The following is a 13,129-nucleotide window of genomic DNA, read 5'->3' on the forward strand; positions in this document are numbered from 1 at the left end:
CGCCAATTCCAATTGATAGCACTGTAAAAGGAAAACGGCATGGCAGCTATTAAAAGAGGTGCCCCCCCGTCTGCAGGTACCTCATCCGGCCGGACCCCCTCTCTCTGGTACCCAATCAGAGCAGCAGCAGGAAGTGCAGCGCTGGGATCCCAGAGAGCCACAGGTTCAATACGCAGGACAGCACACATCTGTGAAAGAAAAAGACAAACGACAAATAAACTGTCACAGCACTGCTGGCGAGGCGGGACGCAACGGACTCACAAATCCAGAAACGGTCAGACAGAAGGGAACGCAGCCAGACGGCATTTGACCCCCCACGTTTTCTCCTCATTGGGTCAGGGGGAACTGATAGGTGGCTGCCTTGCATGGACCTCGTCTATAACGTCGGGAGGGTTTTGTTTATGCACCTTTCTATTTTCAAAGCGGAGGAGCTGAGGACACAGAAGTGCTTTTAATGAGTAACTGTATGTATTTAGATTTGTGTATGTGCATGTTATGTACTGCATCATGTATGTGCAGAGTGTGCATGTGTGTGCACTGTAGGTACTCTGCAAGTGTGTGTGTGTGTGTGTGTGTGTGTGTGGATCATGAGCAAGAAACTGCCAATTTGATCAGCACAGCAAAAGCCCTCAGCTGCCAAATGAAAGTCAACGCGTGTATTTTTGTGTCCTTCTCTGTGTCGTAGGCGTGTTCTGTCAGACTTAATGTTGTTTGACGTATTTTAACGTGACACTACAGTGCGCACAACTCATTTGGTCTTCATGAAGCCTTTCTTAAACGTTTTACCGGTTGCTTACAGTCAAACAAACACCTTATCTGTCCTTCACCAGCAGCGGAGGAATCCAAAGATTTACAATGGCGTCAGTAGACAGGAAGTGTGCATTGTTGCTGCAAGGCGTTTGTGAGTTTACTGTTCAGCCCTCCCTGCTTCTGTCAGTCAGTGCCTGCTCGCTTGTTCTGGCATGCATGTAAGAGAGGAAGGAGACGGAAGAAAAACCAAGAAATAACATAACACCATCCACTACAATAGCCCTGCAATAAATACTACTGTTGTGAAGCTTAGAATCGAATGGATTTAGAGAGGCTAGTGACTATTCATAAACTTGACTATACAATATTTAATGTAGTAAGAATTTGATTGTAGAATTTGATTAAAATCTCTATAGAAAATAAAAACAAAGTTTTGTTTTCAGCCTGAAAGAAAATCATACTTTTTTGTAATCAAGTGAAAATATGTCTGCTGAGTGAGATCACTCTTTATTTATCAGTCTACCTTATTCATTTTCAGTTGTTTCATGAAACTTGAGGATTTACTCTGTTATATTAAAGTGTTACCTGTTAGGGTGGACGATTGTGCGGTTTGTTTACCAAGGACTGTGAGAACCGGGGGAAGCCATGTGGTGGGAATGCTGACCTGCAACCCTGTCAACACCACTGCTGTAGCTTCAGTGCCAATATATGTATAGATTAAAGTCAGTCATTACTGCTTGCCATGGCTTTATTGCCTTTTTGGGGTTTGTGCAGCTTATAACCAGTACCTCTTCGACAATTACACTCATAATTATTTGTATTTTTTACTTCATTCTTTCATTTCTAAATGAAGCCCTTGATTGTCATACGGAGGATATCTTTTGTGTGGTTTGGCAAGTTCATGTTCCCTGAGCTACATTTGCTGCAATACTGACACAGTTAATGGTCCCAATTCATTAAAAACGTCCCCAGGCTCACCAATGACCACACAATACTGCTACATTAGATGAGCCTTTATGTTATCTTACCTAGCTATACTAATTAACTAATAATCACTACTAAATAGAGAAAGTACTGAGATAAAAGTTAGAATTCCACTCAAATAAGGAAGTTCTATACCAAAGCTGAGCAGTCTGAGCAGTGGGGGAAAAAAATGTCTCCTCAACAGAGCTGGCGATGTTGAGACGCCAGTGTGTCTGCAACAAGGCCTCAGTTCACTTGACCTTATGCTTCGAAGTCCTTTGCCCTTTGTGTCACTCTGCTCTGTTGTTCCTTTGAGCTTTGAAAAGCCAACGACACTCTTCATCATGTATTTGCTTTTCTTTTCAGTCGCCTTTCGTTTGCCTCCTGGGAGGGCCTTCATTTCACTTTTGGCAAAACAAGATCTTTTCAGTACGTGAGCTTTACACATTCCTGACTTAGCAACCCGCCCCTTTTTTAGGTGGGGCTTTTGTACAGTATAAACACTCTTGATATGAGAAAGTGGGTGTGGGTAGGCCAAAGTGCACATAAAAAGGAGGCTTTCCGCCAACACTCACACTGCAAACTGAGGCAGAGAAAATGGCAACTAAAGCGGCCAGCGTGCTCATCACCGGAGCCAACAGAGGCCTCGGCCTGGAAATGGTTAAGCAAATGGTGGAGGGCTCCCGTGACGTGAAGAAGCTGTTCGCCTGCTGCAGGGACCCAGATGGACCCAGGGCCGAGGTAAGGCTCTGCTTCCTCGTTGACTCGTTGTGCTCCTCCACATATACAAGAAGAGATGGAAAGCAGACGTGTTCACATCTTTGACCAAAGTGAGACATATAAAAGTGAAGAAGTAAAGCAAAACTCGTGTACTATCAAAACTGACTGTTCATGCAGAATGTACATAATGTGATTCATCAATGTGTGCTGACTTTAACTCTGTAGTTGGTTAAGCTGGCTTTAATGACTTTTATATTGTTTGGTAGCTCGATAACCATAACCATAATCCATCAGCTGATCTAGGTTTTGTATTAATTCAAATCTGCAAAGCAACTAGTGGCTTAAGTTCTAGAATAAATGGGGTGACTTATAGGAAATATTAACTGGAGAATTCATTTAATTACTTTGTGTGACCAAATTCAAATAAGATTTGTCCACTAATTGGTAGGTCTGGTCAAGTAAATAATATCTGTCTATAGTTTTATGTTTTTTGTCATGATGAATGACACGTGATTTGAACGGGTGCTTTTGTGTGTTTCAGTGTGCAATAAACTCAATCCCTCAATCAATAACCTGAAATGTTAGTTTACTAAGTCCTTGGTCCTTGGACAGCTGAACTTTCCCCCCCCCCCCCCGCTGGATCAAAGTGAGTTCAAGCGACCAACAGCGTGTGGGATTACAAACTTGTCTCCTCTGTGTGATTCCAGGCCTTGCAAACACTGGCAAAGAAGCATCCCGACGTCATCGTCGTCGTCCGTCTGGGTACAAGCTGTCGCTTCTGTACTATTCTGTTAGGCCCTCCTGCTCCTTTGTCCTGGCACTGACCCCTTTCTCCCTCTGTCAGACGCAACGGACCTTTCTAGCATCAAACAGTGTGCACAGCAGGTGTGCTCCGTGGTTGGGAAGGGGGGCCTCAACCTGCTGATCAACAACGCAGGTGTGGCGGTTAGAACCAACCTACAGGAAACCACTCCGGAGGAGTTGCAGCTCATGTTCAACACCAACGTCATGGGCCCTATGAACGTCATCAAAGTAAGGGAGAGGAAGCTCTGACACGCTGGTGGTTGAGGGTTTCCTCGCGCTGACCCTCTGGTCCCTGGTCCTCATTAGGAGTTCCTGCCTCACCTGCGCGCAGCGGCGAAGGCCAGCGGGACGCCCGGGATGTCCAGCGGCAAAGCAGCCGTGGTCAACATCTCCTCGATCCTCGGTTCAATAGAGGGCGCGAAGGAGTCTTACACCACCTACCCTTGTATCTCCTACCGCATCAGCAAAGTGAGTGACACGCAAACTCTTAAAGGCGGTCCTCTTGCTTTTTTCTTCTTTTTTTTAATCGCGGCAGTTCACCATCACCCCCAATCGTGCCCTCCACTTTATTTTCTTCTCAGGCGGCTTTGAATATGCTGACCATGTGCACTGCAGAGGAACTGAAGAAGGATGAGATCCTGTTGTGTGTGCTGCACCCCGGGTGGGTGCGCACCGACATGGGTGGAGAAGAGGTGAGTCAGCAGTTTTTACACTGGAAACAACGATGTCACGCGGCGTCAGGGAACGCTCTGGATCATTTAAGGTTCTAGTGATAATTTACTTTATTAACCTTTAAGCACAACACTAACAACACATAATTCGATTTCACATATCCTACGTGTACATTTAAAAAATGGTGTGATTTCTACCAAATCAATACATTTTACATACACATATATTGGCATGTGTTAAAGCATCAGTTAGCAGAGGCCCTTCATGCATTCCCTTCCAACATATCAAAATAAGACACAGATCAGATAAGAAAGTGTCCCAGCTGGTCATGAACTGAAATGGCAGAGTCTGTATGCGACAGAACTCAACCATTATGGGTAGAGTCCAGAACTGGTCCATGAGTAGAAACATTCGACCCAGAGGGGAGATGACCTCTGGTGCTGCCATTCATCGTTTACCATGTGTGTGTTTTCCAACCCCCAGGGGGACATCGGTGCTACGGAGAGTGTGCAGGGGATGCTCGAAGTGATGGCCTCTCTGACAGAGAAGCAGAGCGCAGGCTTCCTGGACTGGAAGGGCAGGTCCATCCCCTGGTAGCTTTAAAGCAGCGCTTCAAAAACTGCACTCAATCACTAAATGAACCAATACTTCATGTCACTGCTTGGCTTACATCGTGCTCATTTCTACACAGAATCATGCACTTTAATGAGGTGATACTTGTTGAATTCTGAAATAGGAAATAAACTTGTGTGCTCAATGAGTGTTTTCTTTATTTTTAAATCACCACGTGGCACTGTTCCACACAGCCACCCTGGCGGGGCAGATCTTAAGCGGTTTCTCCATAGCGCACAACATTTCATTTTGGTCTTCATGAAGCCTTTCTTAAACGTTTTACCGGTTGCTTACAGTCAAACAAACACCTTATCTGTCCTTCACCAGCAGCAGAGGAATCCAAAGAGTTACAATATCTGACATCAGTAGACAGAAAGCGTGCATTGTTGCTGCAAGGCGTTCAGTTTCATTGCTATCAGATGCGTGTTATCGCTCTCCCTTTATCTTCTCTGCGAACAAACTTGTTTGTGAGTTTACTGTTCAGCCCTCCCTGCTTCTGTCAGTCAGTGCCTGCTTGCTTGTTCTGGCATGCATGTAAGAGAGGAAGGAGACGGAAGAAAAACCAAGAAATAACATAACGCCATCCAGTGCAATAGCCCTGCAATAAATACTACTGTTGTGGAGCTTATAAATATATGGATTTAGAGAGGCTAGTGACTATTCATAAACTTGACTATACAATATTTGCTGCATTTTTGCAAAATAAATATCCACTTTAACAATTTATTAAGGATTTGATTAAAATGTGAGTATTAGAAACCTTCTAACAAACATGTGTCTCCTTGTCGATGCAGCTGCTCGGTCGGGTTTTACTCAGAGGGAAAAGCATCCATTTATCATCTTTTAATTCAACATAAATACATAAATGCAGCAGGTCGAGGCCTCCCAGCGTCATCAGAGGGGCTCGTTACACTCGACAAACCCAACTGAGCTGCTTCCTGTGAAGAATCATTCAGCTTTCATAATTCAACAAACACGAATGAACCCCCTTGAAGACATAACAACACATTTTTGTAATCAAGTGAAAATATGTCTGCTGAGTGGGATCACTCTCCTTATTTATCAGTCTACCTTATTCATTTTCAGTCGTTTCATAAAACCTGAAGATTTACTGTTATATTAAAGTACATTACTTGTTAGGGTGGAAATGTAAAATGTATGCGGTTTGTTTACCAAAATCTTTAGTCACCAACGACCGCACAATCCTGGTACTTTAGATGAGCCTTTATCTCATCTCACCTAGCTATTTATTTATATTTGTCGAGGAAAGTAATACTCACTACTAAGTAGAAAAAGTACTGAGATAAAAGTTATAATTGAACTCAAATAAGGAAAAGAATATACCAAAGCTGCTGTGAGCAGTTTGAACAGTAGTTACTGGGTAAAAAAAAAAGTCCTCTCAACAGAGCTGGAGATGTTGAGACGCCAGTTACAAGGTGTGTCTGAAAGTAGGTCTCAGTTCACTTGACCTGATGCTTCGAAGTCCTTTGCCCTTTGTGTCACTCTGCTCTGTTGTTCCTTTGAGCTTTGAAAAGCCAACGCCACTGATTATCTTGCATTTGCTTTGCTTTTCAGTCGCCTTTCTGTTTGCCTCCTGGGAGGGCCTTCATATCATTTATGGCAAAGCCCGATCTTTTCAGTACGTTAACTTTACGCATTACTGACTTAGCAACCCGCCCGCTTTTGTAGATGGGGCTTTTGTACAGTATAGCCACCCTTTGTGATATGAGAATGGGTGTGGGTAGGCCAAAGTGTACATAAAAAGGAGGCTTTCTGCCAACGCTCACACTGCAAACTGAGGCAGAGGAAATGGCGACTAAAGCGGCCAGCGTGCTCATCACCGGAGCCAACAGAGGCCTCGGCCTGGACGCGGTTAAACTAATGCGCTCACAATCCTCCGTAGAGTAAATCTATCCAAATGCTGATTCAATTTGTAAGTGAAGTTCATGCAGAGTTGTGGGGACACAATTCAATTTTTTGTTTGTTGGGTTGTGTATCTATCACGTGAGATACACTAAATCTGTGACATAAAGTAACCAAATCATTGTATAGCTCACTTGCTTAGTGTGATATGTATGAAAAAAAATGGTTGCTTCAGTATTTTTTCATTATTCACTAGATGCAACATGTGTACCTTGTTCATCATTGATCTAAATAATAAGAACAACAGGAGGAAGATGTTGAGACGCCAGTTCCAAGGTGTGTCTGAAAGTAGGCCTCAGGTCACTTGACCTTATCCTTCGAAGGCCTTTTCCCTTTGTGTTGCTCTGCTCTGTTGTTCCTTTGAGCTTTGGAAAGCCAACAACACCAGTCGCCTTTCGTTTGCCTCCTGGGAGGGCGTTCATTTCATTTTTGGCAAAACAAGATCTTTTCAGTACGTGAGCTTTACACATTCCTGACTTAGCAACCCGCCCCTTTTTTAGGTGGGGCTTTTGTACAGTATAGCCACTCTGATATGAGAAAGTGGGTGTTGGTAGGAGAAAGTGTACATGAAAAGGAGGCTTTCTGCCAACACTCACACTGCAAACTGAGGCAGAGAAAATGGCAACTAAAGCGGCCAGCGTGCTCATCACCGGAGCCAACAGAGGCCTCGGCCTGGAAATGGTTAAGCAAATGGTGGAGGGCTCCCGTGACGTGAAGAAGCTGTTCGCCTGCTGCAGGGACCCAGATGGACCCAGGGCCGAGGTAAGGCTCTGCTTCCTCGTTGACTCGTTGTGCTCCTCCACATATACAAGAAGAGATGGAAAGCAGACGTGTTCACATCTTTGACCAAAGTGAGACATATAAAAGTGAAGAAGAAAAGCAAAATTCGTGTACTATCAAAACTGACTGTTCATGCAGAATGTACATAATGTGATTCATCAATGTGTGCTGACTTTAACTCTGTAGTTGGTTAAGCTGGCTTAATATAACAATCCATTAGTTGATCTAGGTTTTGTATTTGTTTAAATCTGCAAAGTAACTAAACAAATGGAAATTCTAAGTCAACTTATCTCAGAACAGAAAAATGCGCTTAATGACTTTCTACTGATAGTGACCAAGTTCAAATAAGATTAGTACACTAATTGGTAGGTTTGTTCAAATAAAGATTATCTGTCTCTCGATCTACCGGTCAATCTTCATTCCTACCCTCACCTATGCTCATGAAGGATGGGTCATGACCCAAAGAACTAGGTCACGGGTACAAGCGGCCGAAATGGGTTTCCTCAGGAGAGTGGCTGGCGTCTCCCTCAGAGATCGGGTGAGAAGCAAAGAAGAAAGGAGCCAGTTGAGGTGTTTTGGGCATCTGGTAAAGGATGCCCCCTGGACACCTTCCCTTGGGAGGTGTTCCAGGCACGTCCAGCTGGGAAGAGGCCCCGAGGAACACCCACGACCAGGTGGAGAGATTATATCTCTACACTGGCCTGGGAACGCCTTGGCATCCCCCAGTCAGAGCTGGTAGGTGTGGCCCGGGAAAGGGAAGTCTGGGGCCCCCTGCTGGAGCTGTTTCCCCCGCGACCCGACCCCCGGAAAAGCGGATGAAGATGGATGGATGGATAGAAATAATGTGATTAATTAATAACCTTGAGTTGTCTAAGAAGGTCCTTGGACAGCTGAACTTTCCCCCCCGATGGATCAAAGTGAGTTCAAGCGACCAACAGCGTGTGGGATTACAAACTTGTCTCCTCTGTGTGATTCCAGGCCTTGCAAACACTGGCAAAGAAGCATCCCGACGTCATCGTCGTCGTCCGTCTGGGTACAAGCTGTCGCTTCTGTACTATTCTGTTAGGCCCTCCTGCTCCTTTGTCCTGGCACTGACCCCTTTCTCCCTCTGTCAGACGCAACGGACCTTTCTAGCATCAAACAGTGTGCACAGCAGGTGTGCTCCGTGGTTGGGAAGGGGGGCCTCAACCTGCTGATCAACAACGCAGGCGCAGCGGTTAAAACCACCTTCCAGGAAACCACTCCGGAGGACTTGCAGTACATGTTCAACACCAACGTCATGGGCCCTATGAACGTCATCAAAGTAAGGGAGAGGAAGCTCTGACACGCTGGTGGTTGAGGGTTTCCTCGCGCTGACCCTCTGGTCCCTGGTCCTCATTAGGAGTTCCTGCCTCACCTGCGCGCAGCGGCGAAGGCCAGCGGGACGCCCGGGATGTCCAGCGGCAAAGCAGCCGTGGTCAACATCTCGGCGATCCTCGCTTCGTTCGAGAGCGTGAAGGAGTCTTACGCCACCCACCCGTTTTTCTCCTACCGCATCAGCAAAGTGAGTGACAAGCAAACTCTTAAAGGCTTCCTCTTGCTTTTATTTATTTTTTCAATCGCAGCAGTTCACCATCACCCCCAATCGTGCCCTCCACTTTATTTTCTTCTCAGGTGGCTTTGAATATGCTGACCATGTGCACTGCAGAGGAACTGAAGAAGGATGAGATCCTGTTGTGTGTGCTGCACCCTGGGTGGGTGCGCACCGACATGGGTGGAGAAAAGGTGAGTCAGCAGTTTTCACACAGGAAACAATGAAGCAATGTCGAGGAAACGCTATGGAGGATAATTTACTTTATTAACCGCGAAGCACGACATTAACATCACGTCATTTGATTTCATATCTCCTACGTGTACATTTCAAGAAGGGCGTGATTTCTAATAATCAATACATTTTACATACAAAAAATAAGCTGTTCCCATGGTGAGAGATGGTTTTACAGAGGAATGCTTACTCATGTTTCAGGATTTTGGTAGTTAGAGCAGATTTTGAAGCATTTCACACACTGCTGCGTCCAATATCTGATACCACACTGAGCAAAGGGACACCAACACCTGGATTGACAAACACTTCATAAAAACAGAATCAGATCCATTATTTGAAATCGGACATGTGATGCAAAAGTAATTTAAAAGTGCTCACTCACAATCGTCCTGTGACCACACAGACTACAGAACTGGTCCATGAGTAGAAACATTAGACCCAGAGGGGAGATGACCTCCTGTGCTGCCATTCATCGTTTACCATGTGTGTGTTTTCCAACCACCAGGGGGACATCGGTGCTACGGAGAGTGTGCAGGGGATGCTCGAAGTGATGGCCTCTCTGACAGAGAAGCAGAGCGCAGGCTTCCTGGACTGGAAGGGCAGGTCCATCCCCTGGTAGCTTTAAAGCAGCGCTTCAAAAACTGCACTCAATCACTAAATGAACCAATACTTCATGTCACTGCTTGGCTTACATCGTGCTCATTTCTACACAGAATCATGCACTTTAATGAGGTGATACTTGTTGAATTCTGAAATAAACTTGTGTGCTCAATGAGTGTTTTCTTTATTTTTAAATCACCACGTGGCACTGTTCCACACAGCCACCCTGGCGGGGCAGATCTTAAGCGGTTTGGGGTTGTTCCCGTTGATGTTGGCTCCGGGGCAGAAGAAGGGGTACATCTTCTCAGCGAAGAAGTCGGTGAAGGTGTAGACGGGCGTCATGGTGACAGGGTCGGAGAAGGTCACCTCTCCGGCGTCGTAGTCCAGCTGCACCCTGACTCGGGTCAGCTCGCCGCGGGGACGCAGCGGGGTGCTGGGCCTCGTCATGGCCGAGTACTCGCCCTCGTAGTGCGAGATCATCCAAAACCCGTCCTCGGGGCACCCGGAGATCCGGCCCTTCCTGTCCACGGACTGCTTGACCACTCCGAGCATCCAGTCCGACTTGTCGCCCACCTCCACCTCCCAGGCGTGGCGGCCCGAAGTGAAGCCCTCCGAGCCGAGCAGGAACACAAAGTGGCCGAAACGTTCGGGGTTGTCCGGGAGCTTCTGGAGGCACCCGCTGTTTGTGACACAGGTGAGGTCCGGGGAGAGGGACAGCCAGGAGTACGCCGTGTTGGGGTCCAGGCTGATGGGAGCTGAGAGGGAAACAAGCTGAGTCGATATATATATATACGCCCACGCTCGGGTCGTCCCCCCCGAGGCCAAATTAGTTATTAACACCTACAGCGACAACGACTGCGCTGACTTTGTTACTTTAAACGTGTCACAGAATGCGCTTACTGTACTGAACCAGGTCGGCCATCTTCTCCCACACGTGGTACTTGAGGGAACTGACGTGCTTGGCCACATTTATCAGCGCACCCGCCACTTTCTCCGGACTAATCTGTGGCATCTGTGCTCTGTGACAAGAATCACACACACACACACACACACACTGAACAACTGGCACCTTTAATTTGGTGTTCGCGACAGCAGAAGAGAATAAAGCCGCTACCTTTTCTTTGTGTTGGTATAATTCTGAAATCGAGAGAGAGAGAGAAAAAAAAAAGGAGTATAACAAACTGTTTGGATGGTTAAAGGAATGAAGAGAAGTATTTACACATTACACACAAACACCGACCTTGAGGAAGACAGCATTGCTGGAAGCGATCTCATTCTCGATGGCTATGACGGCGTGCGAGAAGATGAGGATCCCTCTGGTGATGCTCTCCGACTTCTTCCTCAGCAGCTCCCTCTTCTCCTCCTCCTCCTGCTGCAGGGCGGCCAGTCGAGCCGTCTCCTCCTTCTGCAGAAACTCCCGCAGCTGCTCAAACTCCTCTTTAATCTGCGTTTCTGTGGCCTGAGTCTGGTCCTAGCACACGAGGGTACAAGGGTCAACGCAGGAACACACTCTTACCTGTCTGCGGCCTACATCTCCAAGAAATAATCACCTTTATTCAGATTGAACCCGCCTGTGTACTGTATATCTTTGACTTTATCAAACAATCGGGATTCGAGAAAAAGGGGAGGCTTTCGCCAACCCCTTGGCTCAAATGTTTACACACTAATACGGCGACTGGAGTCGGAGTCGGGCCTGCTGGTCCCCTGCTGGTGTTTGTTGATACCTTGATGTGCACCGTTGTGTCATCACACTCCTGCTTGGCTTCATACAGGCAACGCAGGTGTTTCTTCAGAGGAATCAGGTCATTCTTCAGCTCTGCCTGCAGGGTGAGGGGGGTGCGGGGGAGGGGGATGAGGGGGGGGGGGGGGGGGGGGGTTTCAGACAACATGCAGCGTGCGGTCAACATGCTGCGACTGACTTTAGCGACCTCGCGTTAAATCCGACAAAGGTGATCACAATGCTGAACAAAACACGAAAAAAGCAGCGAGACGAGAACTCAGTACCTTAAAGTCCTGCGCCCCCTCCTCCAGAGGACACACCCGGTGTCCCTGGTGCTTCTTGGACGTGTGACACACGCAGCAGAGGGCTTCAAAGTCATCCAGGCAGAAGAGCTTAAGAACCTCCCCGTGGGCGACGCACTCCTCGTCCACCTTCCCTTCCGGCTCCCTCGCCCCGCCGGGCGCTTCGCCGGCGCCGCCCGCGGCCGCCCTGCGGTCCTGCTGCCTCAGGAAGGTGTCGGCCACGTTCTTCAGCGCCAGGCTGACCGTGGGCTCCGTCAGCGAGCACTTCTTCCTGCAGATGGGACACTCGCGTCGGGCCTTCTTCTTGTTCCAGAACTGCTGCAGACAGGCCCGGCAGAAGCTGTGGCTGCACTTGAGGACGACGGGGTCCCTGAAGATCTCGCAGCAGACGGCGCAGGACAAGTCCTCCTCCAGCACGGAGCCCGAGCGCGAGGACACGGCCCGCGGCCGCAGGGCAGAGGACGCCTTGGGACCCTGGAAGAAGGAAAGTATTCCCGGCTGGGAGGAGGCCCGCGGGCGCAGCGCCATGGCCCCGTTTTTTTTCTCGCTTTTTTTTCGGTAGCTGAAGTCGTGTATTGCAGAAGAGGAGTGCTCCTCTCTGAATGCAGTGGGTCCAAAGACTAACCTGGACCAGCTTATGAGCAACCACGGTTATAGATCAACAGGGACTCGAGGAACGGGTTTACGTCGTAGTAAACACAGGACACGTGACCGGCCCTCGTCCTTCAGCCAGCAGCGAGGCTCTGAGAAACAGGCCCTCGAAAAGTCAGTGTGTCATTAAACAGGAATGTCGCTTGACACTGATCTACTTTTTAGGCAAGAGAAAATTATACATTGAAGGGATTTTAGAGAGCGAACCTTTGAATCTATAATCTGAAAACAAACGGTAAAAAATAATTCAGTGTTGAGCCCGGGACAAAAGGCCTGGAGGTGACCCTGCTGAGTTTGGCCAGCAGCATCAGGTTTACTGAGGTGTGTCTTATTACGCTTGGGCTGACACACCAATGGGGTTTCTACTTAAATGTCATTTATATTTCAGGAGGACACAGGTTAGGAGAAACAAAAACACACCCTGGGGGTGTTTTCTGTGAATGTTGGAGGGAAAAAAAAGCATCTTTTAAAGAGCACAAAAAGCAGCCAATAGCGTTACGATAACCTGATACGTATGAAGAAGCTTTACTGACACTGCGACCGAAGAAAGAACTTTCAGCTTAATAAAACTGCAGAGCTGTGTTGAGTTTAGGAATAACCAAATAGAAGGAAAACCTGCCATGTTGGTGTTATTGCATTATAATTGGACATTGACAACAGTGTAATACAAAGCCATTCAAAATAACTTGTTTTTCCTCAGTGTTAGTGTTCTAAAATCAGTTTCATTACATTTAAATATTCATCACATCTGAAGAATGAAACAAAACTACAAAATAGCTTCATACATTTGCAAATACTAAAAAGGTTGACACCAAAAAGGGCTTTTTT

General features: G+C 47.0%; 4 protein-coding genes across 4 annotated transcripts in view; 3 read left to right on the forward strand and 1 right to left on the reverse strand.

Moving 5' to 3' along the window:
* Positions 1 to 1,341, forward strand: part of kcnt2b (potassium sodium-activated channel subfamily T member 2b) — a 28,180-nt gene extending 26,839 nt beyond the window's left edge. The window contains exon 30 of the mRNA XM_037476886.2: positions 77 to 1,341. Coding sequence (XP_037332783.2) covers positions 77 to 194 — 118 coding nt within the window. The 3' untranslated portion in view covers positions 195 to 1,341. The remainder of the gene's footprint in view (positions 1 to 76) is intronic.
* A 508-nt stretch (positions 1,342 to 1,849) lies between these two features.
* Positions 1,850 to 4,666, forward strand: LOC119220698 (C-signal-like). The gene is made up of 6 exons (XM_037476887.2): positions 1,850 to 2,454; positions 3,141 to 3,195; positions 3,278 to 3,465; positions 3,544 to 3,705; positions 3,819 to 3,929; positions 4,393 to 4,666. The coding sequence occupies exons 1-6, from the start codon at positions 2,311 to 2,313 to the stop codon at positions 4,504 to 4,506; spliced, it is 774 nt and encodes a 257-aa protein (XP_037332784.1). The 5' UTR covers positions 1,850 to 2,310; the 3' UTR covers positions 4,507 to 4,666.
* Positions 4,667 to 6,960: 2,294 nt separating this feature from the next.
* LOC119220672 (C-signal-like) lies at positions 6,961 to 9,803 on the forward strand. The gene is made up of 6 exons (XM_037476830.2): positions 6,961 to 7,206; positions 8,203 to 8,257; positions 8,340 to 8,527; positions 8,606 to 8,767; positions 8,878 to 8,988; positions 9,534 to 9,803. The coding sequence occupies exons 1-6, from the start codon at positions 7,063 to 7,065 to the stop codon at positions 9,645 to 9,647; spliced, it is 774 nt and encodes a 257-aa protein (XP_037332727.1). The 5' UTR covers positions 6,961 to 7,062; the 3' UTR covers positions 9,648 to 9,803.
* trim35-12 (tripartite motif containing 35-12) lies at positions 9,043 to 13,003 on the reverse strand. Its single transcript, XM_037476827.2, has 6 exons — positions 11,633 to 13,003; positions 11,353 to 11,448; positions 10,869 to 11,099; positions 10,743 to 10,765; positions 10,529 to 10,647; positions 9,043 to 10,383 (listed from the first exon to the last, which is right to left on the reverse strand). The coding sequence occupies exons 1-6, from the start codon at positions 12,176 to 12,178 to the stop codon at positions 9,824 to 9,826; spliced, it is 1,575 nt and encodes a 524-aa protein (XP_037332724.2). The 5' UTR covers positions 12,179 to 13,003; the 3' UTR covers positions 9,043 to 9,823.
* Positions 13,004 to 13,129: the final 126 nt, after the last annotated feature.

This window comes from Pungitius pungitius, chromosome 12 (genome assembly GCF_949316345.1).
Source record: "Pungitius pungitius chromosome 12, fPunPun2.1, whole genome shotgun sequence".
NCBI lineage: Eukaryota > Metazoa > Chordata > Actinopteri > Perciformes > Gasterosteidae > Pungitius > Pungitius pungitius.

Coding starts and splice junctions, on each gene's coding strand:
- LOC119220698 (XM_037476887.2), top strand. CDS start 2,311: ATGGCAACTAAAGCGGCCAGCGTGCTCATCACCGGAGCCAACAGAGGC. Junction 3,196..3,277: donor CATCGTCGTCGTCCGTCTGG/GTACAAGCTGTC, acceptor TCCCTCTGTCAG/ACGCAACGGACCTTTCTAGC. Junction 3,930..4,392: donor CCGACATGGGTGGAGAAGAG/GTGAGTCAGCAG, acceptor TCCAACCCCCAG/GGGGACATCGGTGCTACGGA.
- LOC119220672 (XM_037476830.2), top strand. CDS start 7,063: ATGGCAACTAAAGCGGCCAGCGTGCTCATCACCGGAGCCAACAGAGGC. Junction 8,258..8,339: donor CATCGTCGTCGTCCGTCTGG/GTACAAGCTGTC, acceptor TCCCTCTGTCAG/ACGCAACGGACCTTTCTAGC. Junction 8,989..9,533: donor CCGACATGGGTGGAGAAAAG/GTGAGTCAGCAG, acceptor TCCAACCACCAG/GGGGACATCGGTGCTACGGA.
- trim35-12 (XM_037476827.2), bottom strand. CDS start 12,178: ATGGCGCTGCGCCCGCGGGCCTCCTCCCAGCCGGGAATACTTTCCTTC. Junction 11,449..11,632: donor AGGGGGCGCAGGACTTTAAG/GTACTGAGTTCT, acceptor CTCACCCTGCAG/GCAGAGCTGAAGAATGACCT. Junction 11,100..11,352: donor ACACAACGGTGCACATCAAG/GTATCAACAAAC, acceptor CTCGTGTGCTAG/GACCAGACTCAGGCCACAGA.